The sequence below is a fragment of the Quercus robur genome, chromosome 6 (assembly GCF_932294415.1).
Source record: "Quercus robur chromosome 6, dhQueRobu3.1, whole genome shotgun sequence".
NCBI classification, from domain to species: Eukaryota; Viridiplantae; Streptophyta; class Magnoliopsida; order Fagales; family Fagaceae; genus Quercus; species Quercus robur.
In genome coordinates this window covers 23,449,534-23,473,615 of record NC_065539.1, presented here as the reverse complement: position 1 = coordinate 23,473,615, position 24,082 = coordinate 23,449,534, and the positions used below count along the sequence as shown (strand labels likewise).

Genomic DNA, 24,082 nt, shown 5'->3' with positions numbered 1-24,082 from the left:
GTCCAACCCAATTGAACCCGACATGTTTATTCAATTTTACACACAAAAAAATTATTGGGTGTTCCTAGAGTATGATAACTTACTCCTTATTCTTCTTACGTTCATGGTGAATTTTACCAAGAATTTAATTATTAGGACTTATTAAGAATATGAGAGAAATAAGCACCACATTACCATATTTTAAGAACACCTAGTAATTACTTTAAGGTTAGTAAAATCCAGATTGTTTTGCCATTTTTTTTGTTTTTTGTTTTTTGTTTTTCTAATGGGTTGAAAAGTCCCTATCCATATGAACATATTTTTTCTTTCGAGTTTGAAGGGCTAGTGGGTTTGATTTTCGAACGCAATTTTGCCAAACAATAAGAATAGCAATTGGCATAGGGTGCTGGTGTGGTGTACAGAGAAAATGCAAGGCAAAGTGGCTAGCCCTTAAAACTTAATAAATGTTTTTTTTTTTTTTTTTGTTGAAATTGAAATTTTTTTACTAAAAATACTGTAAATAAATATAAAAGTTAGCTGAAATAATATAGTGAGTAAAAAAGTACAATGAAACCCATAAATAGTAGCAAAAATAAATTAAATAGTAAAATAAGTTGGCATTTTATTTGGAGCCAAACACACACTTAAATTGGAAGATGATCTATAAGAGCATCCACAGCAGTGGAGCTAAAAATTTAGCTTTTTAGCTCCACCAAAAGTTACTTTATCTATTTTACCTACATATATGCTGCAGCAGTGGATCTATTTTAGCTTTTTACACAATAAAATAATATAAACATCACAATAAAATAATATATCCATTACAATAAAATAATATATCCACTATAATAAAATAATATATCTTATACAATAAACAACAACCATAACCACCTTCAACCGCCACCGCCACCGCCACCGCCACCGCCGTTGCCACCGCCGCCGCCACCGTCGCCGCCGCCGCCATCTTCTTCGGTTATACCACTTTGATGAAGTGCGTTAATTTGAGCCATACACCCAGCAAACTTATTTGTCTTTTCACTAATCGTACCCCAACGACTTAGTAAGGAGATAACAGTGCGTGTGGTACCGGATGTATTGTACTGCATAAAATATTCCCAAACTTTTTGACGAAAGGTATTTTGTGTTTGTTCATTACTGTTTATGGCATCAACACTAGTATTGAGCCATGCTGCCACTAAGAGTTTATCTTCCTCTACAGTAAAGTTAGAGCCCCGTTTTCCTTTTGTAGAAGAGATATTTTCAACTTGTGGTGGTGGAGGTGGAGAATCAGAAACTGACACAGGAGTATTTTGAGACGTTCCCAAAAATTGAGAGTCAATTTCTATATCCCCGTTCATTATACCCGTGATAAATGTTAGGTCTCTACGTAACTCTATGTCCCTACATGACTCCATAAAATTAGAAAAAATATATATAAACTTCCCTGCACACAGAAAATTTCCAAACTAACATTTATATCGACACAACAAATTACATAGATAAATTACACAACAAACTTACATTTATATTACATTTATAGACAAATTACAAATTACATAGACCATACAATAAATTATAGTGACCCAATACATTCATGTGGTTTTATGCAACACAGTAATGTGGTTTTGTGCAACACAACAATTTACAGAGTGTGGTTTTGTGCAACACAACAATTTACAGAGACCACCCATACGTAACTCTGGCTCTGTGCAACACAACAAATTACACTAACAACAAAACATAAAAACTTTCCTGCACAAATTACAGAGACCACATAATCCAGACAACAAATTCTTGCAAATAGAAAATTCCCAATACAGAGACCACATAATCCACACAACCAATTCCTGCAAACAGAAAATTCCCATTACAGAGTGCACAGAATCCACACAACAAAATAACAGAAAATTTCCAAACACAAAATTTCCAATACAGAGACCACATAATCCACACAACCAATTCCTGCAAACAGAAAATTCTCAATACAGAGAGCACAGAATCCACGCAACAAAATAACAGAAAATTCCCAAATAGAAAATTCCAAATACAGAGACCACAAAATCACAATAACCCAGAAAAATTAAGCTATGAAAAAATTCACTACAAAAGAAAAGAGAGAGCACTGACCTGAAGTGGATCGGCTGGGATGGCAACGGCGACGGCGACGGCGTGGAGAGCTTGATGAGTGAGATGAGAGCTTGCGACGGCAACGGTGATGAGTGAGGGAGATGAGCTGGAGTGTGATGAGTGAGGGAGATGCGGCGACGGACGGCGTGGGCTGGGCTGGTTTGGGACGGTGACGGCGTGGGCTGGGACGGCGACGGACGGCGTGGGTTGGGCTGGTCTGGGACGACGATGGGTGAGAGAGATGAGTGAGGGAGATGCTACTGGGACGGCGTGGGCTGGGCTAGGCTGGGACGGCGAGGGAAGGCGTGGGCTGGGCTGGTCTGTGGCGGCGACGGTGATGAGTGAGGGAGGAGTGATCCGGGAGTTGAGAGTGAGGGAGAAGGAGATTGAGAGTGACGGTGAGAATGTGAGATATAAAATAAAAGAATGAAAAAAAACTGAGTGGAGTGATTATTTTAATCGGGCTGCTGATTAAAATTATTATTATTTTTTTTAGATGAGTGCTACAGTGCACATCTATCTATAGATGTGCACTGTAGCAAATCAGCCAAATATTATGGCTTTGACTCCACTACTGTGAGCTTATTTTACTATATTGGTGGAGCTAAAATAGCATTATAGCTTTTTAGTTCCACTGCTGCAAATGCTCGGATTGTGAACTTGTGATGTGGTGCAGATGCCAGCACAATTTAAAATGTAGGCTGTAGCCCTTAAAATGAAAAAAGAAAAGGAGTTTTGGCGGGAGTTCACTTTCATTTTCGCACACAAAAATATTCTCACAGGCTGTAGGAGTAGGATCAGACCCCAAACAAACAGTCTCCACTCTCCACCTACAGAGAGATTAGAAACCCTTGTTCAAAATTCAAATCCCACATCTCCTCAGAAGTCACTGTTGGTGAGAGAGAGAGAGAGAGAGAGAGAGAGATCGATGGGTGGAGAGGATGGTGCGAAATTAAGCGTAGCGAAGAGGTCGTACCAGAGCGCCAAGGCGGAGGGTAATCGGCAGGAGGAGGCCAGGTGGGCGAACGTGATTGCAGACATCCTCAAGCAAAGAGGCGAGTACGTCACCGCCCTTAAGTGGCTCCGCATCGACTACCACGTTTCCATCAAGTACTTGCCTGAGAAGCACTTGCTGCCCACCTGTCAGTCCCTCGGCGAACTCTATCTTCGCCTCGAGGACTTCAATCACGCCCTCATTTATCAGGTCTATATTGCCTCTCTCTTCTCTCTTTTTGTATATGTTTCAGAAAATCTGTGAATCAAATCAATCATTAGCTGAGCTGATACAATTATACAGTTAGTAATTAAATTTTGAAATATTTATATTTATATAATATAATGTTTTTGGGTTTAGAAAAAACATTTAGAGCTTGCCAAGGATGCCAATGATCTTGTTGAGCAGCAACGGGCCAGCACTCAACTCGGTCGTACTTATCATGAAATGTTTTTGAGATCCGAGGTTGACCATTTGTCTGTTCGGAATGCTAAAAAGTATTACAAGTCTGCCATGAAGCTTGCGGAGACTCTTAAGAGGAATCCGCCTGATAAGGATAGCAAATTCCTCAAGGAATATGTTGATGCACATAATAATCTAGGTTTGGTTGAAATGGATCTTGATAACTTTGAAGAGGCCTTGAAAATATTAAGTGTAGGATTAAAGATTTGTGATGAGGAAGAGGTGGATGAAAATGATGATGGGCGCAGCAGGCTGTACCACAACCTTGGAAAAGTTTACATGGACCTCAGGATGTGGGTTAAAGCTCGGGAGAACATTGAGAAGGACATAATGATCTGTAAGAAAATTGGGCATTGCCAAGGGGAGGCAAAAGGGTACATCAACCTTGGTGAATTGCATTATAGGGTTCAAAGGTATGAGGAGGCACTTCGTTGCTACCAGAGAGGACTTGATCTGGCAAATTCCATGGAAGATGAGGATGCTTTGGTTAGGCAAATTGATGATAATATTGAAATTGTTAAAGAAGCTATTAAAGTAATGGATGACCTGAAGAAAGAAGAGCAGAATCTTAAGAAGTTGACAAGAGACATGGTCGTTGCAAGAGGAACTCCACGCGAGAGGAAGTGTTTGTTGAAACAGTATGCATCTCTTGATTGCCTCGCAGAGAAATCAAGATCGATATTTGATTGGTTGAAGGTACATACTCTGCTCCATACACATTTTCTGTCTTTCTGCTCTTCTCAACAGTTAGACGAGACTTCAGCAATAAATGTTGTATTTAAATTTGTTGGATAGTGTCACATTTATTTTCTTATTTGAATTGGGGTTGTAAATTACATGCTTAGCTAGATATAATCTTCCACAAACATTATCTTCGATAACTTTATTGTCTCCTCTCAACTAATTGGGTTTGTATGTATGTCAAGACTGATGCAAACAGTAAGTAGTAGGAAAAACAAGATTCGATTACCAAATGATTCAAAAATTGTGGTTTAGTTTCAATGTGGGGTTTCTTGTTACCTTTCATAGGCTACTTTAGTTGTTACTGAGTCTTAGTATTAAGTTTCTTTTGGTTAGAAACTTGTTGGGTCAGTTTTAATAAAGTATACTAAAATATGGGTAGTTTGGTAATTTCCAGATTTTTATAGATTGTGCTATAGTGGGCTGTGCATGAGCCATTGGTCTTATTTTATGTTTTGAGCCATTTTTCCATTTTGTTTAGAAGTCCTAGTCTTTCTAGGAAAAAGGTTATTTAGGACTGGTTTGGCTTACCTCTAGTGCACCGGTGCCAGATGGGCATGACACATGTCTTAAAATGGCCATGTGTCGGCTTGGTGTCCTGTTCAGTGCACATGAGCATTGAATGGAAGCCTCACCCATTTAGGAGTCCTAGTCCTTCCAGGAGTAATAGTGGCAATAGAGCCTTTATGTATTCAATAGAGACAGAAATACAGAGATTGATGTACTCTTGCCACTCAAAGCAGGTGTATTGCTCTAATATTGGTTCAGGTTTAGACTTTCTGACCTTTTTGGACAGTTTCTTTCCTGAATCTTGGGGCTGTTTTGTTTTGTTCTTTTTCTTTCATATACTCTTGCTTTTGTTCTCCTTTAGAGTGTCCTTAGTATACTCCCTGTGTACTTTGGCCTTGGCTTTTTTTCTTCTTTTTTGATTTAAAAAAGTTTCTTTTCTTACTGATTAAAAAAAAGAAAAAAAGAAACTGAAGTGTGATTGTCTGGGGTTTATCTTGCTCTCTTTCTCATTCTATTTACTGTTTTAGCACCAAGCATCCCTCAAACTTATTCAAGATCTCATCAATCCCTATTCAAGATCCTTTCAAGGACTGCAATTTAGTGCTGAAGTCCTAAAGATCCTACATGACATTTTGCAGTCTTGCGATTTTGTTTTTGAAATACTTCAAAAATTCAACGGTCCATTATTTTTAATTGGAATGTGTGGGCTAAGATAATGAAATGAATACTGCTTTGAAACTTGACCAGGTTAGATGGGAATCTTGGTCTTTGTTTGGGTGTGGGAGTGTGATGCCAATAGGCAAGTCTCCATAAACTTTTTCAAAGTTGAATGCAGTTAGTGTAAGATGAATGTAAATGAAAAAAGTACATATCCCTCTTCCCCCACCAACCCTGCGCGTGGTTTCTTTTTTCTTAAATCTTTGAGGCATATTGCAAATAAACTGGATTTACATGGCAAGGGAGTATTGCATTCATATTTATGCTACACATAAACAGTGCTTGATACATCTAACAGGCAATTGGAAGTTATGAATGTTACCAAAGACTACATTATAGATTCTTGTACAATTTAATGCGGCTTTATTTCTTATTCAAATTTTATGTTTAGCTTTGTGAATATGCGAAAAGGAAGAAGAGAGTTGCAAGTGAACTATGTGACAAGGAAAAGCTGAGTGATTCACTTCTGGATATTGGAGAATCATACCAGAAGCTCAGAAAATTTGACAGATCCATTAAATGGTACAAGAAGAGTTGGGAAATATACAAGTCAATTGGCAACTTGGAGGTAAGTTGGTGTTTTGTTCTATCATCTTCTAACATATGATACACATTAATTATTGTTTTTCTTAGATAAGGAGTAGCATGGAACTTTGCTTGAAATCATTCTTATGATATATTTGTATGTGACCTTAGTAATAAAGTTGAACGTTTAATTTTAGTTGCTTAAATTTCAGTAATAGTGATTGCTGTATAGGAAAATTATAGGCATCACAGTTAAAGTATGTGGGAGCAGTTCTGTCCATGGATGTGCTGTGTATTTGTTGATAAGTGAATTTTCACTCTTGAGTTGGTATTGATTTCAGGGGCAAGCATTAGCAAAAATAAACATTGGTTATATTTTGGACAGCGATGGTAATTATACTGGAGCACTAGATGCATTTGAAGAGAGCTACAGGTAATTATCTGTATATATATACACACAAATGCACAGATATATATATATATATATATATGTGTGTGTGTGTGAATGTGTGTGTGTGTATAATAAGAAAGTTAAGAAACATTTGTATTAATTAATTCCTAATTAGCATGAGTAGTCAGAAGAGGAGCTTCTTTCATGCTGGGCAAGCAAGCCTAGATGTTTCTGACACATCTGGAACTATTTTGATCTTGTTTGCATCACCAAAATGAAACCTATTCAATATTGTAGAGAACCAAAAGAGGGTCTTGCAATCCATGGAATCTCACATCTTCTAGGGAAGCATATAGGGATGTGTTTATAAGGAGTGACCTCCGTTTAATGTGTAGGGCCTTTTTCCCCCACTACTATGTGCTTTGGGGGAGAACAAAACCGTAAGGGAGTATGGGCTCCAAAGCGGACAATATCTACATAGTTGGGGTGGGGTCGTTACAAATGGTATTAGAGCCACTCCCTAGCCAGAAGTGTGGGCCCCACACGTGAGGATGCCTGTACCCGTAAGGGGGTGGATTGTAGAGATCCAAAAGGGGGTCTTGCAATCCATGAAATCTCACATCGCCTAGGGAAGCACACAAGGAGTGACTTCCCTTTAATGTGTAAAGGCCTAGTGGACAATATGTACACAATTGGGGCGGGGTTGTTACAATATGATATGCATGTCTTCAGGCAATGGGCAATGCTGTTTTATTGTTATAATATGAAAGACTAATTGCTACAGCAAACAAATTACAAGTGTATAGTAGTTCTTGTACTATGGCAGTGAGTGTATGTTAACATAGATCAGCAAATAATCATAAAATAGCAATCTGTGGAAATATAAGTTCTTTATATTTCCATACTCAAACCCAATTAATTCAATTGTTGATCAATGCTTATTTAATTATTATTATTATTATTTGAAAAATAAGCATGGGTATTTATGTCAATTCATTATTTTTAAAAGCTGTAACAGTGCTCTAAAGAACTGTAACACTAAAGCTTGGATTCCAGTTAAGCTTAAAGCTATTTTTTAACTTTAAGGGGGTTCATATTGCTTCCAATGTGGTGATCCATGAATGGACCAAATATATCAAGCCGTTGATATGTTCACAAAACCATTGTGCTAGACTTGTTATGTAACTTATTGTCAATGAATGTGTATTAGGGTTAAAGTACCTTTCATCCCTCAATAAAATTATTCAATTACTCTGCATAGATATAAATGGCATCAAATATATAAATTTGATCCTATTGCAAGGGAAGCTTTTTCTTGCATATATGGATAATTTGGTGAAACCACACTATTAAATATATGATTAATCACTACACTAATTGAGCCTCCTTTAATTTTATGCTATTACAAGAATAATGCTCAATTTGGGGCACTAGTCGTGAATATTGACAAACCAGATTCAACCTGCTTTTGGCTGTATAGAAAGGATTAAGAACAGATGTCATCATGATCATCATCTTATGTTTAAGTGATTCTTATCATTATGATTGTGCTTTATATTCATCCAAAGATATTTAATTAAAAAAAAAAAAAAAGATCTAGCAGCAATAGCAGTAATTAATCCTTAAATATGCACAAATGCACCATTGTTAACTTAAGAGGTCAATGTTGCTTTGTGCTCATCTAGTTTATCATGTATTGCAGGATTGCCATTGAAGCTAACCTTCCTTCTGTACAGCTTTCTGCACTAGAGAATATGCACTATAGCCACATGATAAGATTTGATAATGGTGAAGAGGCCAGGTAATTTGGATCATGCAATCCTCTTTAACCATATAGACTAGCCATTAATTTTCTGTGATGCTGCAGGTGAAGCTTCCAAGTTTTGCAGAATATAGGCCAAAACATTGATTTAAATTATAGTAAACTTAACTTGAAGGGACAATTTTTGGTAGTTCCATAAGAAAAATTAAGTTTTATGACCCTCCTTGGCCTTTTCTGTAAGTTTATTTATTTATCAAAAGAAACTATTAAGTTCGGTGAATTTTTTAATGGACTTTATACCACTTGGAAGTTATAATATTGCCTAAAGAAAGATGCTCCTGTGTAGGAGATTGCAGCTTTTAATTGACAAATTGAAGAAGTCAAAAGATAAAGAGCTTGAAACACATGATGTAGCAGAGGATTGCTGCTCTGAAACTTACACAGAAGGGAACTATCATTCGTCAGAAAGTAGGTCTGATGCATGCTGCTCCCCAGACATGAGTAAATTGAATTCTAGCAGATCAAATTCTGTAGCCAGTGTAGAAGAGTTGAATGATGATGCACCTCTGATTTCTCTGCTTCGGTCCTCAAAAAATTCGCCCAAAATGAAAGCAGCTCAGTCAGAAAAGCACAATATTTCTACTCAGCCAGCTAAAGTTCTACCAAAAAGTTTGTCTATATCAACCAGCAATCAACAGACAGGTGTTGGTCGTAAACGTGCTCGTGTCATCCTTTCTGATGATGAAAGTGAAGTGCCATATGAGGTGGAGCGCTCAAAAGGAAGGCCTGATAAGTGTCCAGTAGAGGCTGTTACTACATCTGATGAATGTAGGTTTAAACTAAGAGTCCTAGTGACACAACACTTTTACAACATTCCCAAATCTGCATACTACCTCATATGTGATTCATTAAAAAAAAAATTAAATTAAATTATGGATTGTGGAGGGCTCACGTGTGAGATGGTAGGCTAATTTAGGAATGTTGTGGATTTTTGTTGTGTCCTTAGCTTTATTGTTAAACTAATTTGTGCTTTGGACTTTTTACTGTACAAGCAGAATACTGAGCTGTATTTCTTACCTGATTGCAGTTAAGAGTACAAGTAATTCAGCAAGTCATGATTGCAAATTTCAGGTAAACAAGTCTCTTGCAATCCTTGATCAAAATTACTACCTCGTTCAAGTTGTTCTGTTGGTGTCTGGTGCTTAATCCTTTAGTTTGGCAGGAGGTCTCAGCAACTGCCTCCAAATGTGCCACCAGGTCCTGCAATCCCGTTAATATTGATGAAAGTGCTGGTTCATACAAATCAAAGAGTCCTAATGTAGCCACCCCAAATGGCAAACTGTTCAGATCTTCAAGTAGTGCTGAAGTTTTGATTGCATCTGATTTTGCTGCGTCTGGGTTTAAATGTGATATTGATCTCTCTGGAAACCTATTGCCTAAACATGATGCTTCCAATCTCAAGTTGCATACTTCTTGTTATGAACATGATGTGAGTGTTGCTAAAATTATGTGTACAAATGTATCTGAATAGTAATATGTGATTGCAATTTGTTGTATTTTGCTACCCAAAGGGTAGCACAATCGGCTAGAGACTACACCTCTTGAATTAAAGGTCACTAGTTCGAATCTCCCATCCTCTCATCATGGGGGCCAAAACTTATATAGGAAAATGTCATATTTTGCTAAACGGTCTTTCATACTGTTTGCACAGCATATTATTTGCAGGATTGACAAGGACCTGATATATTTAGAATCAAGCTTATGCATGGATGGTGATAATTTGAGCACTGAGGCCATGAAGGTTGAACTTGCATGCCTATACTACTTACAACTTCCCAGTGAAAAGAGATCAGAGGGTAGGCACTCTATTGAACATTACATGCTAGTATTTGCAAGTCATCAAATTTTTCGCATCTAAGGTGATTTTTTACTTGCAAACCTGTCTGATTTAAATTAACAATGAATTTAGTTGCAATTCAATTATTTGTGAACATAAGAAAAAGTGGCAGAAAAATTTCAATTGTAGTTAAGATGACTAATGCATTTAACTGGATCCCTCAACATCTTGAGTGGTCCCCAATATGAGAAGGAGGTTTCAGATGCTAGTATTTTATTGTTTGAGATACGGTTGGCAGTGTATTAGAAATGGAGGGACATATAGAGTTGCTATAGTAAATTGGAGAGATATAGTGGCACATATAGTGTTGCTGTAGTAACTTGGAGAAGCAAAAATGCTCTTTCTAATGGCACCTATGCTCAATCATGCCTACTTTATTGTTGGGTTGACTGCTCAAATCACAAAGCTTGGCTTCCACACAATAAGCCTTGGCTACTTTGTAAACGTTTGTATCTAAAGGAAACATGCAAGTTTTTTGTTTCCCTACTGTCATACTTTTCTCTCTTGTGATGCAAATCAGTAGAAAGATTGAAAGCGTGGTGGGTGCAGCCAGCAACTCACTATTGTACTTGTTCCATTGGTACTTTTATGTTGGTTATGATTTATTAATATGGTGGATTATTTTATTTCTCATTAGGTCTTTTGCCCATAATTCAGCAAATGAAATGTGGTGGAAGAGTTTTAGAATCCTTGGAAAAAATTGATACTCTTAGGGATCATTTGGGAAAAGTCTTGCTTGAAGCATTCATCGATGGTACGTGTTACAATTGCTTTATTACATTTCTTGGTGTTGTGATTCTTTCATTTTCATTATTTATTGTGATTATGCTTGATGATTTCAAATTTTTATCATTGATCTGAAGGAAAATGGGTAGTTGTTTGACATGTTTTTCAGTATTAGGTGTTACATACTAAATGTTAGTGCAAAGGTGAAGTCCTGAGTTGTTGAGCACCGGTCTATTGAATTTTTGAGAATGGATACCTCTTGCCAAAATACTGCATGTTAGGACCATATTGATGTAGGATTTACATGTGTTTGTGTTAGGCTTAGGGAAAGGATTTATGTGTGATTGTGTAGGTTTAGGAGCATTTGTGAATTTTATGGTTTAGTCTTCAAAACCTTTTGAAAGAGGTGTTAGGGTTCAATAATTATTAGAGTTTTGTAGGGAAGGTAAAAGATTTGATTTAGGGTTGCAAAGTGGTAAGAAGACACAGAAATCAAATCTGCCACAATCAATGAACAGTGCACATGCACAATATTTGGATAATGACATAATATGAGAGAGAGAGAGTAGGGCTAACTTGCCTCAATATTTGATTCATTAACTCTGTCTTGTTTGAGTACAATAACACACTTATAACTTAACCTTCCTAATAGATTTAGAAATCCTATTTTGACTAGTAAGCCAAACCTTAATTGAATTGAACTGAAGTCCACCCATAAGGACTTGATTATTATTAATAAATAAAACCCAAGGACCACAACTTACAATTATAGAACTAGAAAATTACTTTTGACTTTAGAATAGCCAAATAATACATAAACTAAGATACTAAAAACTTAATTAACTAATATGGACACATATTCTTGGACTTTGCCGTAATTTTAAGCTTCCAAAGAGGATTTTTTTTTTCTTTAACGATGCTATGGTTGTGACATCACATATCTATGTAATGCGGTGAGAACTTCGATATAGTATAGAGGAAGGGTTTGAGAAGAAATCTCCATCAATAAATCAAGATTCCAACTAGCAGACGAAAATAGGATTGAAGTTGGAATACCAAAACATTGATCTCTGGGCTCAAAGAGCTCAAGAGATATTCAAATCTAAAATTTCATAGATTAGATTAAAAAAATATAGCCTACATTGGCCAAAATAGGCTATATAAAATGGTGTCTAGTAACCCTAGAATTTTACCGTTCATCTTACATATTCCAATTAAATCCTAACCAACCAACTACATTAAGTGTCACATGCTAGTTTCATGAACTTTTAAAATACTCAATACATAAGACAGTGCACTAATGGGCCTTTTTAAATTCTTTTACATCAATTTTCCATGATCTATTGGAGTCTTGGATACCGTTGTTCATCATTTCTTTCTATGTCAAAGTACATCAAGAAATACTTGGCCTTAATATGCCAATAAGAACTTGTTCATAACAAACTTGAGAACTTCCTTCAATTCATAACATTAACAATCCATGTAGAGTAAATTATCATCATTTGGTATCATACAACCTTGTTCTAAAAATTGGTTCAACCTTGTCCTTACATCTCTTGGATCTTGGTGACCTAAGCTTCACTCTATAAATTCTTCCTAAACACAATCAAATAAGATTCAAAATTTATGCCAATAGAAGAATTATTAAAAATCACATCGTTCCAAGTGAAAATATCCATCTTGTCTAAAAAATTCTCTTTAGAATTTTCATCAAACGCTAGTAGGTTATTAAAATCAATGTGTATGCAAACATTCTAGATCCAAAGAACACTCTTAGGACTTGCATGGTGGTGTGCATAACCCTCTTAAATAGTTTCTTTGATGTGTGTTGAAAGACATGCCTCTAATTTGATGTACACATAGTACATACTCCCTGTGTGCTTGGAATCCATGTTTTATTCCTATTAATAATTTTTTTTTTTGATAGGTAGTGAAAAAAATTTTATTAAGAAAAAACAAGCCAAGCCGAGTACATTGGGGATGTATTGTAGGGGTAAAAATCAAGAACCAAAACTACAAAGATCAAGTAAAGTGGGAAGGGAAAAATAAGAAAAATGCGATAAAGCCACACTCCAAACAAGGAGAGTATGCAAGAAAAAAGACTTAATCTCTAACAAGGACCACTCACATCCTTCAAAACATCTAGCATTCCTTTCTCTCCAAATACACTACATCAAACAATGTCGCACAAGTCTCCAAAAGAAAAAATATTGTGATGTCGCCCGAATTTACCTTGCCAAGACTCAAACAACTCAACTACCTTAAGAGGCATAACCCAATGGAGTCCAACAAAGACCACAGCTCATAAGCTATTGGGCAATGAAGCAGAAGATGATCTATCGACTCCCCACACTTCTTACACATATAGCACTAATCAAGAACAATAATACTCATTCTGCGAAATTTATCAGTTGTAAGAATCTTACCTAAAGAGGCTGACCATGAAAAGAAAGCCACCCTTGGAGGGACCTTGATTGCCACACCAACCTCCAGGGAAGGAAAGAGTAGGAGGGTAGAAAGAAAGATAGAAACTTCTAACCTTAAAACACTGACTCCTTGCTGGCTTCCAACAATCCTTATCAGGGCCAACACCCCCCCCCCCCCCCCCCCCTCCCCCTTCCTTCCTCTCAAAGAGTAAACAATGGCCATAAAGCGATCAAAAGAGTCTTCTTCCCAATCCTGTGGTGCACGACGAAATTGAAAATTCTAATGAATCCTTCCACCAGTCCAACACATAACCTCTGCCACCGAAGAGTCCCTTGCCATACTAAGGCAAAAAAGACTTGGAAAAGCTTCTTTAAGGGCACAATCCCCACACCACACATGCTTTCAAACTTCACTCTAGTACCATTACCTACATCATACTGTAAGAGTTTAGAGAAGTTCAACCAGCCATTTCTAATAAACCTCTAGAGGCTAACACCATACGCACTTGTCACATTTTTCGTGCACCAACCACCCCAATCATTCCCATATTTCGCTTCTATAACCTTCCTCCATAACACATTTGTCTCTAACCCATACCTCCACAACCACTTGCCCAATAAGGTAGAGTTAAAGCTTCTTAATCATCTTAAACCTAGCCCTCCAACCTGCATTGGCTTACAAACCTTAGCCCATTTCACCAGGTGTAACTTAGAATCACCACTAACTTAGAAAATCTCTTTGTAATTTCTCCATGCAATTAGCAACCTTCCTAGGTATAGGGAGTATGGAAAGGAAATACGTAGGTAAGGAGGAAAGAGTACTTTTAATAAAAGTTACCTTACTCTCCTTAGACAAATACAACCTCTTCCACCCTACTAGTCTTCGTTCCATTTTCTTTAATATTGGATCCTAGATTGACAACTCCTTGAATTTAGCCCCTAAAAGAAGTCCCAAATATTTCGAAGGGAAGAATGCCTACAACTCAACAGCCCTACCAACACATCCAAATTACTTACCTCACCAACTGGTACTAACTCTGATTTCCCCAAATTAATTCTTAGCCCTGAAACCTCCTCAAATCTATTTAGAATCCCCTTCAAAGTAACCAACTGATAAGGATCAACATCACAAGAAATAAGGATGTCATCTGCAAATAATAGATGAGACACTACCATCGATGAAGTAGGAGTAGAACCTACAGAGAAACCCGAAATTGTCCAGCAGCTGTAGCCACATCCAACATATGGCTCAAAGCTTCCATAACAACATCAATGAGCAACAAAGATAGAGGAACCCCTTGCCTAATCCCCCTAGAGCTTCCAAAAAAATCCGAAGGACTCCTATTAATCAAAATGGAAAATTAAACAATTGAGATGCAACACATAATCCATTTTCTCCACTTGTTTTAAAACCCACAACACTGCAACATATACATTAGAAAAACCCAATTCACATGATCATATGCCTTCTCCACATCCAACTTACACAATACCCTGGAATTCCTGTCTTCAATCTGCTATCAATACATTTAGAAGCAATTAACATGGAATCCAAAATTTGTCTACCTTTTACAAATGCATTCTGAGAACTTGAAATAAGCCCATATGCCACCCTTCAGAACCGATTAGCCAACACCTTTGAAATAATCTTGTACATCCCACCAACTAAACTGATTGGCTTGAAATCCTTGATCTCCACAGCATTTGCCTTTGTAGGAATAAGGGCAAGAAAAGCAGTGTTAAGACTCTTCTTAAATACAGCTTGAGTATGAAAGTTCTGAAAAACTTTCATAATCTCAACTTTCAACATACTCCAACGAGACTGGAAAAGAGCCATGGAAAACCCATCTGGGCCAGGAGCCTTATCACCATTAAAACCATGGATCACCCCATACACCTCATCCTCATTAAACGACCTATCTAACCAAATAGCATCCTCCTAAGAAATTCTAGAGATTTCCATGTCATCAAGTACAGGTCTATTAATCACATCTTCGGAATAAAGCTGCCTGTACAAGCAAAAAATGCACTCTTCTATGACCTTCGGGTCTGAAGAGAGCTCTCCATCCACCATAAGCCTATCTATGGAGTTAAATCTTCTGTGGGAATTGGCTATACAATGTAAGAATTTCATATTCCTATCTCTTTTTCTAACACAAAGTACTCTAGTCTTTTGCCTCCAACATATTTCTTCCAAAAGAGAAGCTTTTTCAAGCTCCCCCCGAATTCTTTCCAAATCTTTCTTCTCCTCTTCCATTAGACCACGAATCTCCTCAATAGTTTCAAACTCACTAAGATCCTTCCACAACTGTTTTCCTTGTTCTTCTACATTTCCAAACACCTCAACATTCCATTTTTTCAAATCATTTTTCAACATCTTCAATTTATTTTCCAACACAAAATTTGGAGCACCTTGAAAATGATAAGAATCCCACTAGGAACTCACCTTATCCACAAAGCCTTCATCCTTAAGCCTCTTGTTCTCAAATCTAAACGGACTCCTACCCCTATGCTAGAAGGATCCACCCTCTAGGGCAATCAGAAAGTGATCCAATAAAAGCCTAGACATTCTTCTCTGGCACACAGTAGGAAACTTAGCCTCCCAATATGCAGAGAACAAAAATTTGTCCAACCATGGCTTCAACTCAACTTCCCTAGAATTAGACCAGGTAAAAATTCCTCCTTCTAATGGGATATCAATTAGACCTTGCTTAAAAATAAAATCAGAGAAATCACGCATAGCAACTGTAAAAACAGTAGAACCAGCACGTTCGGAAGGAAATCTTACCACATTAAAGTCACATCCCACACACCAAGGAATATTCCACCAACTGCTTAATCCAAACAATTCCTCCCATAACAGCCTTCTATCTTTCATTGAGTTAGGACCATACACTCCAGTAAATGCTCAGGCAAATTGGTCAACCACACTTTTAAACTTACAAGACACCAAGAAGCTTCCCATTGCTTCCTCCACTTTATCTACAACCTGCGTGTCTCACATCAGCAACACCCCTCCAAAAGCTCCACAAGAACCTAAATATGACCAATCAACATGTTGTCCACCCCACAAACTGTGAATCACAGCTCTGGTTATCAACTCCAATTTAGTTTCTTGAAGACAAACAATATCAAGCCTCCAATTTCTAATTAGGTTTCTATCTCGAAGCCTTTTATCTTGCTCATTTAACCCCCTAACATTCCAAGAAATAATCTCCAAATTCATTGATGTACCACAACAGCCCTCTCACTACTGACACTCCTTAACTTAGTTGACGCAAATTCAACATTCAAAGAGGTCATTAAATTCTTTAGTTCCCGTTGGCCCTTCTGCCCTGATGAAACCAGCTTCTTTTGACTACCTACGTCTTGTTGCTGCTTATTATTATTATTATTTTATAATTTTATTTTTCTGGCCTCTAAAGCTAATAATAGACCCGTTATTTGCTCCTCAAAACCTTCTAAAGAAGTCCCCACATATTTCCTAAATGCCTTAATCCTATTAGTTACCCACAGTAATAATTGATTGCTATCAACATTCTCCTTACACCCAAGCTCCATCCCAGTATTACACTCAATTTCCAACGGAATTTCTGTGGCCAAAGGTACCACAACTAAGGGCTCCCCACCTCTCACCCAAGTCATTGACCTTTCATCAAATTCCTATAGCTCATCCTTCGACCCATCAAGACGAAGAATCAACCACCTTATCATGTTCCTCAGTCCAGCTAACAATTTTCCTATTCGTGACAAAAGCATTATCACCTGTACCAGCTTCTCCCTCCATGACTGAGCAATCCGACTTGCTGTCTGGAGACCAATAAAATGACAGTTGAATCACTATCTGTCTACCATCTCTCAGTTGTAACATTCAGTCTTTAGAATTACCCCATGATTTATCCAAATCTCCCACCAATTCCCCAATAGTGGGACAATGAGTCGGATTGGTGAAAGGTGCTCACCTCTAAATCACCATCATCAAAGTAGACATCATAGATTGGTGAAGAATACATATGGTACAAACTCTTTCAAAATTTTGATTCAATTCAATTGAACACACCAACCAATCCTCCGGCCTGTCACGTTTCACACATTCTATTCGTATCATGAAAGCGGTTTTATTCTTCTAAATCATCATACCACCTTTTGATATGTCCCAGGGTTTGTAGTTGGCTTCCAGAATCTCAATATGAGCTCCTGCTAGTTCCTGGTTGCTGAAGAACTTGTACAACTCGAAACAAATCTTCACTTATATGCCTCATCGTAGCCATCTCTATCTGTTGCCCTTGATTACTCTAACCCATGACATCAACCATGACCAACCATAACTTATAATTGCAACATTTTGATTCAAATATGAATTATGTGGCTTAGATTATAATCTTTTGCTCTGATACTACTTGTTGCTTTGGGAAGAACTTAGATATGGTGTAGAAGAAGGGTTGAAGAAAAAATTTCAAGCAAAAACAAGATTACAACTATAAGAAGAAAATGATTGAAGTTGGAACACTAAAAAATCGATCTTAAGCTTAAAGAGCCCAAGAAATATTCAAAGTTGAAAATTTCATATATTAGATCAAAAAAGGCTGCCTACAATGACTCAATAGAGGTTATTTATAATAGATTAATAGTCTTTAGTAGTCCTAGAATTCTGGCCCTCATCTTACATAGGACAATTGAATCCTATTCATTGAACTTCATTAAAAGTCATATGCTAGTCACATGACCTTTTTAAAATACTGAAGACATAATAATAAGTGAAACATAACATAGAGAAATCAAAGACAATGTGCCGTTATTGTTATTATATTTCCTTTGGTCTTCTCCCACATTACTCCTCAAGCCACTTTGCTTAGCTGAGAATGACATTGTGTACTAGTCTTATTTTCATCTTTGTGATTGACCATGACATATGGGCAAACCATGTAATTATTCATGGTAGTTTGAAAAGGACAGAGCTGATCAATTTTGGAAGCTATTGGGAAGGCTACTTTGAATGTAGCTAAATACTCCAGCAGATGAGGATTATCTTTCTTTCTTTTTTGTCTTTTTTTTTTGTGTCTCCCCCTTGTTTGTTTTTGCTAGTTAGCCAATGGGAGTTCTTATAGTGGAATTATACCACATCAAAAGTGTTTACAGTGATAAAGACTAATCAAATCAGGTCCTTGCTCCATGGAATGAACGTGTTTGTGCAAATGTTTCAAGGGATGATGGTTTGGAATGGAATTCATGGAAAACATTATTATGGAGCTCAACTTTGGTTCTGAAATCTTGGTAGCATGTTAACTTATGTTGCATATATGACATGTTGGCTGCACAAATTTTGTTGTCAGTCTTTTAATTAGGAAAAAGGAATAGATAGGCTTATCTTGTACATTGGATACTTCTGCATTATATTGTTTTTAAACTTACATTACATAAATGTACTTTTGTTAGTGAGATATCTGTTTAATTCTTTTGTTTTCTTTCCAGGCTGGGTTCAAAAGCCTCTGATAAAACTGTACATCGACAGCTGCAATGAATTATCCGAGGCACCTAACATGAGGCTGCTGAAGAAACTATACAATAATAGAATGGAGGTAGTTGCTGGTGAACGAGGGAAAAACTTAATACTATTGTTACTTATGTATTAATAATCATTGCATGAAAGTTCTTTGATTTTCTTGCCTGAGAGTTGGAATAAATTTGTTTATTCAGGATGTATGTTTTTGTTTACCAGGTTTCAGATGATGAAGTGATTGTGTCTGAATGTGAATTGCAAGATTTATCAATAACTCCATTGTTGAATGCACTGCATGCCCACAAAACATTTGCAGTGCTTGACTTTTCTCACAATTTGTTGGGTAATGATTTCCAGCTTCAAGCTCATCTATTCTCATTGTGTCTAAACAGCAGCATTTCTCTTCAATTCTCTTTACATTAATTCAAGCAACAAGTATTGTGATTCTTTAATTATTAATAGTTGTGCATTGGCTTGCTTAACCCCAGGAAATAGAACAATAGAGAAACTTCAACAAGTATTTGCATCAGGTCAAAATTATGGTGGATTAACTTTGGATCTGCATTGCAATCGATTTGGTCCAACTGCTTTGTTTCAGGTTTGTAACTTTGTTTGCAACCATTTGGACTTCTGCATGTTAAAGACTTCAGGTAGTGATTTCTTTTAAAATATTCAGCTTCCTCATTCATTCTATAGTCAAATATTGATTTCTCTAAAAAATTGAACCTTCCTCTCTCCCCTTTGGTTTGCTGCTAGAGTGGGGTAGTAGATATCAGGTTGATCCTATCTAACAAGGAGACAGCATGGGTATCCCTGGACTTAAGGGCTGGTATTTGTGAACATTGAACTTATAGGAGGACATAATACAACACAATGATGTTGTGCCCAACAGCCTTTGTAGCCTGGTACCTCGACCTTTTTACAAGAGGAAGTATTGGGTCCAATTCAAGCAATGGAAGGGGAGGAGTTCTAGGATGCACCTAGTATTATCTCTATCATACCTTATTTGAGGCAAAATTCTAAGGAATAGGTTTTTCAACTCTGGCATAGTGATACATATATTATTTGGAAGTTCCACGGAGAAGTTGAGATTTACTTAATTGAATTAGATTTTAATTCAGTAGTAGCATGACTAAAGTGGGAAATACCTTAATTTTTAATTTGGTATTTATTATAAGCTTATTACTTATTTATTTATCTTTCTAATCTTCAGATTTGTGAATGCCCTGTGCTATTTGCTCGACTTGAAGTGCTAAATATCTCTGGAAACCGTCTTACTGATGCTTGTGGATCTTATCTTTCCACTATTTTGGAAAACTGCAAGGGTAAAGTGCTATTCCCACAGACCAGTTAATTTTGATATTTATTTCAGTGTCATCTCCATTATCGTCAATAGCTTTTTCCTGCTTTTTATTTATTTATCTTTATATATCATGTGCATTTAATGTTGTTTCATACCAGCTTGTTGGAGGTAAAGCTTTGTGGAGTTCAAGGATATCTATTATCAACTGTTCATCTCTGTCAAATATACTTGATTGTGGATTCTTGCTGTCGAGAGATAATCAGATCACTTGTGTTCTCTGTTTTGTAGGCCTTTGTAGCTTGAATATAGAGCACTGTTCAATCACATCTAGAACAATTCAAAAGGTTGCTGATGGACTGAGTGCTGGATCTGTGCTTGAACAACTTTGTATAGGTATGCTTGACTTACCAAATAGGTCTTGAACAATGTATACTTTATCTGTATCTTACTAGGTTGTCCAACCCTCTTCTTTTTCAGGATATAATGACCCTATTTCAGGAAATGCCATAACCAATCTACTGGGCAAGCTTGCCACTTTGAAAAGGTTTTAACAATTTAAAATCTTGGCGTTTTTAAAATGGCCTATTGATGTGAACGTACAAAATTAAGCTCTCTTTTTATATAGGTTTTCAGAACTGAATCTGAATGGTTTAAAGCTAAGCAAGCCCGTTATTGATAGCCTTTGCCAGCTTGCTCGAACTACATGTTTGTCAGGATTGATGCTCGAGGGCTCCAGTATTGGAACTGTGAGTTTCTGTGTCACTCTGTCTTCTTGTTATTATTGTAGCCTTGCAGGTTGACTGCAACTCTAGGCATTTATCTCCTGCTTATGACTAGATTGATCTATCTGCAGGATGGAGCATTGCAATTAACTGAATCATTGTTCAATGGGATTCAAGACTTTGTCAAGCTTGACTTTTCATATTGTGGACTGACATCTAAATACGCTCTTGGACTTAACAATGATATCATGTGTAGCGTTGTTGAGCTGAACCTTGCAGGAAATCCTATTTTGCTAGAGGTTTGTTGTTCATCACTTCCAAGAGCTTTATTGCATAAAATTATACTTTTTATGCAGTCTCCTATAGTTAGTTTCTTGATCTATCACCAAATTTTGACATTTTAAAATTCCATTTCTTTACATTTCTATATATTATTACAAGTGAGGGTTGGCGAGGTGGAGAAAATTGTAAAAGTACTCTTGCCCCCACACATGCAAGGGTACTTTTGGATTGCAAGTGCCCAATGAAGTATTTGGGCTAGCTCTTGGGAGCTAAATCCAATGAAAATTCGATCTGGAATCCTATCATTGAGAAAATGGAGAAGAGGTCGGCGGGATGGAAGCATGTGTATCTCTCAAAGGGAGGTAGAGTTAATTTAATCAAAAGTACTCTTTCTAATTTTGCCCACATACTACCTTTCTTTGTTTCCTATCCCTAGTGTGGTAGCTAGTTGCCTTGAACAAATTTAGGGGAATTTCCTTTGGAGTGGGATGGGAGATGAGTCTAAGCTACATCTGGTTAAATGGGACAAGATTGTGCCCCTTTTCAAGCTGGAGGTTTGGCAATTAGAAATTTGAGATGTTTTAGTGAAACCCTTTTAGGTAAATGGATGTGGAGATTTGGGAATGAGCGGGATGTGCTATGGAGGAGGGGAGGGTAATAGAGGCGAAGTATGGATGCATGTGGGGGGGTTGGTGTACCAATGTTGTCTCTGGCCCTCATGGTGTGAGCCCCTGGAAATCTATAAGACGGAGATGGCCTACCTTTTCTCAGTTGATTCAGTTGGAAATTGGAGATGGGTCGAAGGCGCAATTTTGGGAGGATGTTTGGTGTGGGGAATGCTATTTGAAATCAGTCTTCCAGAATTATATGAGATCAGCCGAGATAAGGGGACTGTAGTGGCGGATCTTATGAATATTCCTAATGGCATTCTTCAATGGGATTTTTATTTTATAAGATCTGTCCAGGATTAGGAATTGGAGTCTGTCAAATTTTATGGAGTTTAATATACTCTACTTCATTAAATGGAGCTGAGCCTGATAAGATGGTTTGTAAGCTTGAGAAGAGAAAGGGGTTTATGGTGAGAGTAGGTTTTATCTTTTTCTAATCTCTCCCAATGACCTGTCTTTCCCATGGAAGAGCATTTGGAAAGCAAAGATCCTGCCCAGAGTAGCCTTCTCTTGAACAGCAGCCCTAGGAAAAATTCTGACCATTTGTGCAAGAGAGTTATTGCGGGTGTTGGAATGGTGTTACATGTGTAAGGGAAATGGAGAAACAGTGGACCCTTTATTGCTTCACTGCCCGTTCGCCTTGGAATTATGGTCTGTGGTGTTTAGGCTGTTCGGTGTGTATTGGGTCATGCCTAAATCCGTTTTTAACCTTCTTGCTGCTTGGCAAGGATGCTTTGGAAACCATAGAAATGGTATTATTTGGAAAGCCATTCTGCATTGTGTTATGTGGTGTATTTGGAGGGAGAGGTACGCTTGAAGTTTTGAAGATCTTGAAAGAAACTTACTGGATTTTAAGATGTTCATTTTAAGAACTCTGTTGGATTGGATATCCTCTTTGGGCTGTTTTTCTTTATCTTCTATTTTTGATTTGATGGATTTGTGTAATTTGTGGCTCTGATTGTCTTGTCCCCCTCGTATACTTTGGGTGACTTCTTTTCTTTGGGTTTTAATAAAACTCCTTTTGCTTATCAATATATATGTGTATATATACACACACACAACTGATTATGTTTTTGTATGATTTTTGGCAGTTCAAGTTTAGTTTGTTGATTGAAATAGTTCTAAATCACATACTGTACTTTTTATTTGTTTGAATTCAATGTTTTCAGTTTCTTTGGTAATTTGAGAAAATTTTGCACGAGGTCATCCATTATGTTATGCTTCTAAGTGATTTTTTTGGTCAATAATGATAATTTGTATCTAAGCTTTCTGTATTCTATGGCTGCCTGACCGCAAGCATGATTACAGGGTGCCAATGCATTATCGTCACTGCTTCTTAACCCTCAATGTTGCCTAAAAGTTTTGATTCTTAACAAGTGTCAGCTTGGGCTTGCTGGAGTTCTTCAGATAGTTCAAGCACTAGCAGGTTAAAGACATAAGCCAACTTTGCTTTCAGTATTAGTCCTAGAAACTATCTTCTCAAATGTTGATTTTGATGTTTCTAGCAGGAAATGACTCTCTTCAAAGGCTCCGTCTTGCTGATAATATTGACCAGGGTAAACACTATAGTCTACAACATGACATAATTGGACAGGGGTGCCCAGAAATCTTAAAGCAAGAACTCAACATGTATGAATCTTCCCCAAAGGTGTATGTAACCAAAGAAGTGGACAATGCTGAGCCTCTTCTATGTGCTATGAACAATGAATGCAATCAAATTGAAGTTGCTGATAGTGAAGATGCTTCAAATAGAGTAGAAGCAGCTGCATCTACTGGAATTGATGACAGTTGTGCAAGTTCATGTCAAAGAAATATTTTATCTCCCTACTGCCAGTTTATTCAAGAGCTTTCAACTGCCATTCATATGGCAAAGAACTTATGCTTACTGGATCTTAGCAATAATGGCTTATCAACAAAGGCTGCAGAAACGTTTTACACTGCATGGTCGAGTTTAAGACCTAGTTCTGTTGAGAGGCACATTGAGGACCAGACAATCCATTTATTTGTGAAGGGAAATAAGTGTTGCAATGTGAAACCTTGCTGCAAGAAAAATTAGTTCCCCTTCCTCTTTGCCCTTGGAGCTTCTTCCAAAGGAATTCAGATTCACGGAAGCAGTTATCCATAAGTTATTGAGAATTGTGTAGTGTCCTTACTACCATATGGTGAATTGTCAGTTAATGTAACTGGGGCTCACTTCTGTATAGTACCTACTACACATGTTTGATTTATAAATTATTTAATGTTTGGTTATGGTGGTTTCTTTATGTCGTGATACCATGGAACTGACAAAAAGGTATAGGCGCATGGCAGTTGAGTTCGAATGAAATTGAATGAATCAGGAAATTTATTT

The 24,082-nt window shown here is 37.2% G+C and overlaps 1 protein-coding gene across 3 annotated transcripts; it reads left to right on the top strand.

Moving 5' to 3' along the window:
* The first annotated feature begins 2,793 nt into the window (after positions 1–2,793).
* LOC126733310 (protein TONSOKU) lies at positions 2,794–24,082 on the top strand. Of its 3 annotated transcripts, none has more exons than XM_050436550.1 (20): positions 2,794–3,310; positions 3,461–4,258; positions 5,922–6,098; positions 6,397–6,488; positions 8,149–8,247; positions 8,555–9,036; positions 9,296–9,339; positions 9,434–9,697; positions 9,920–10,064; positions 10,743–10,859; positions 18,730–18,836; positions 18,977–19,100; positions 19,246–19,355; positions 19,971–20,082; positions 20,349–20,453; positions 20,538–20,604; positions 20,686–20,806; positions 20,914–21,081; positions 23,041–23,158; positions 23,238–24,082. In XM_050436550.1, exons 1-20 carry the CDS (start codon positions 2,822–2,824, stop codon positions 23,786–23,788), a joined length of 4,290 nt encoding a protein of 1,429 aa, XP_050292507.1. In that variant the 5' UTR covers positions 2,794–2,821; the 3' UTR covers positions 23,789–24,082. The 3 variants fall into 3 exon arrangements, with proteins under 3 accessions (XP_050292507.1, XP_050292505.1, XP_050292506.1); XM_050436548.1 differs by having other exon boundaries at positions 2,795–3,310; positions 9,431–9,697; XM_050436549.1 differs by having other exon boundaries at positions 2,799–3,310; positions 9,431–9,697; positions 23,241–24,082.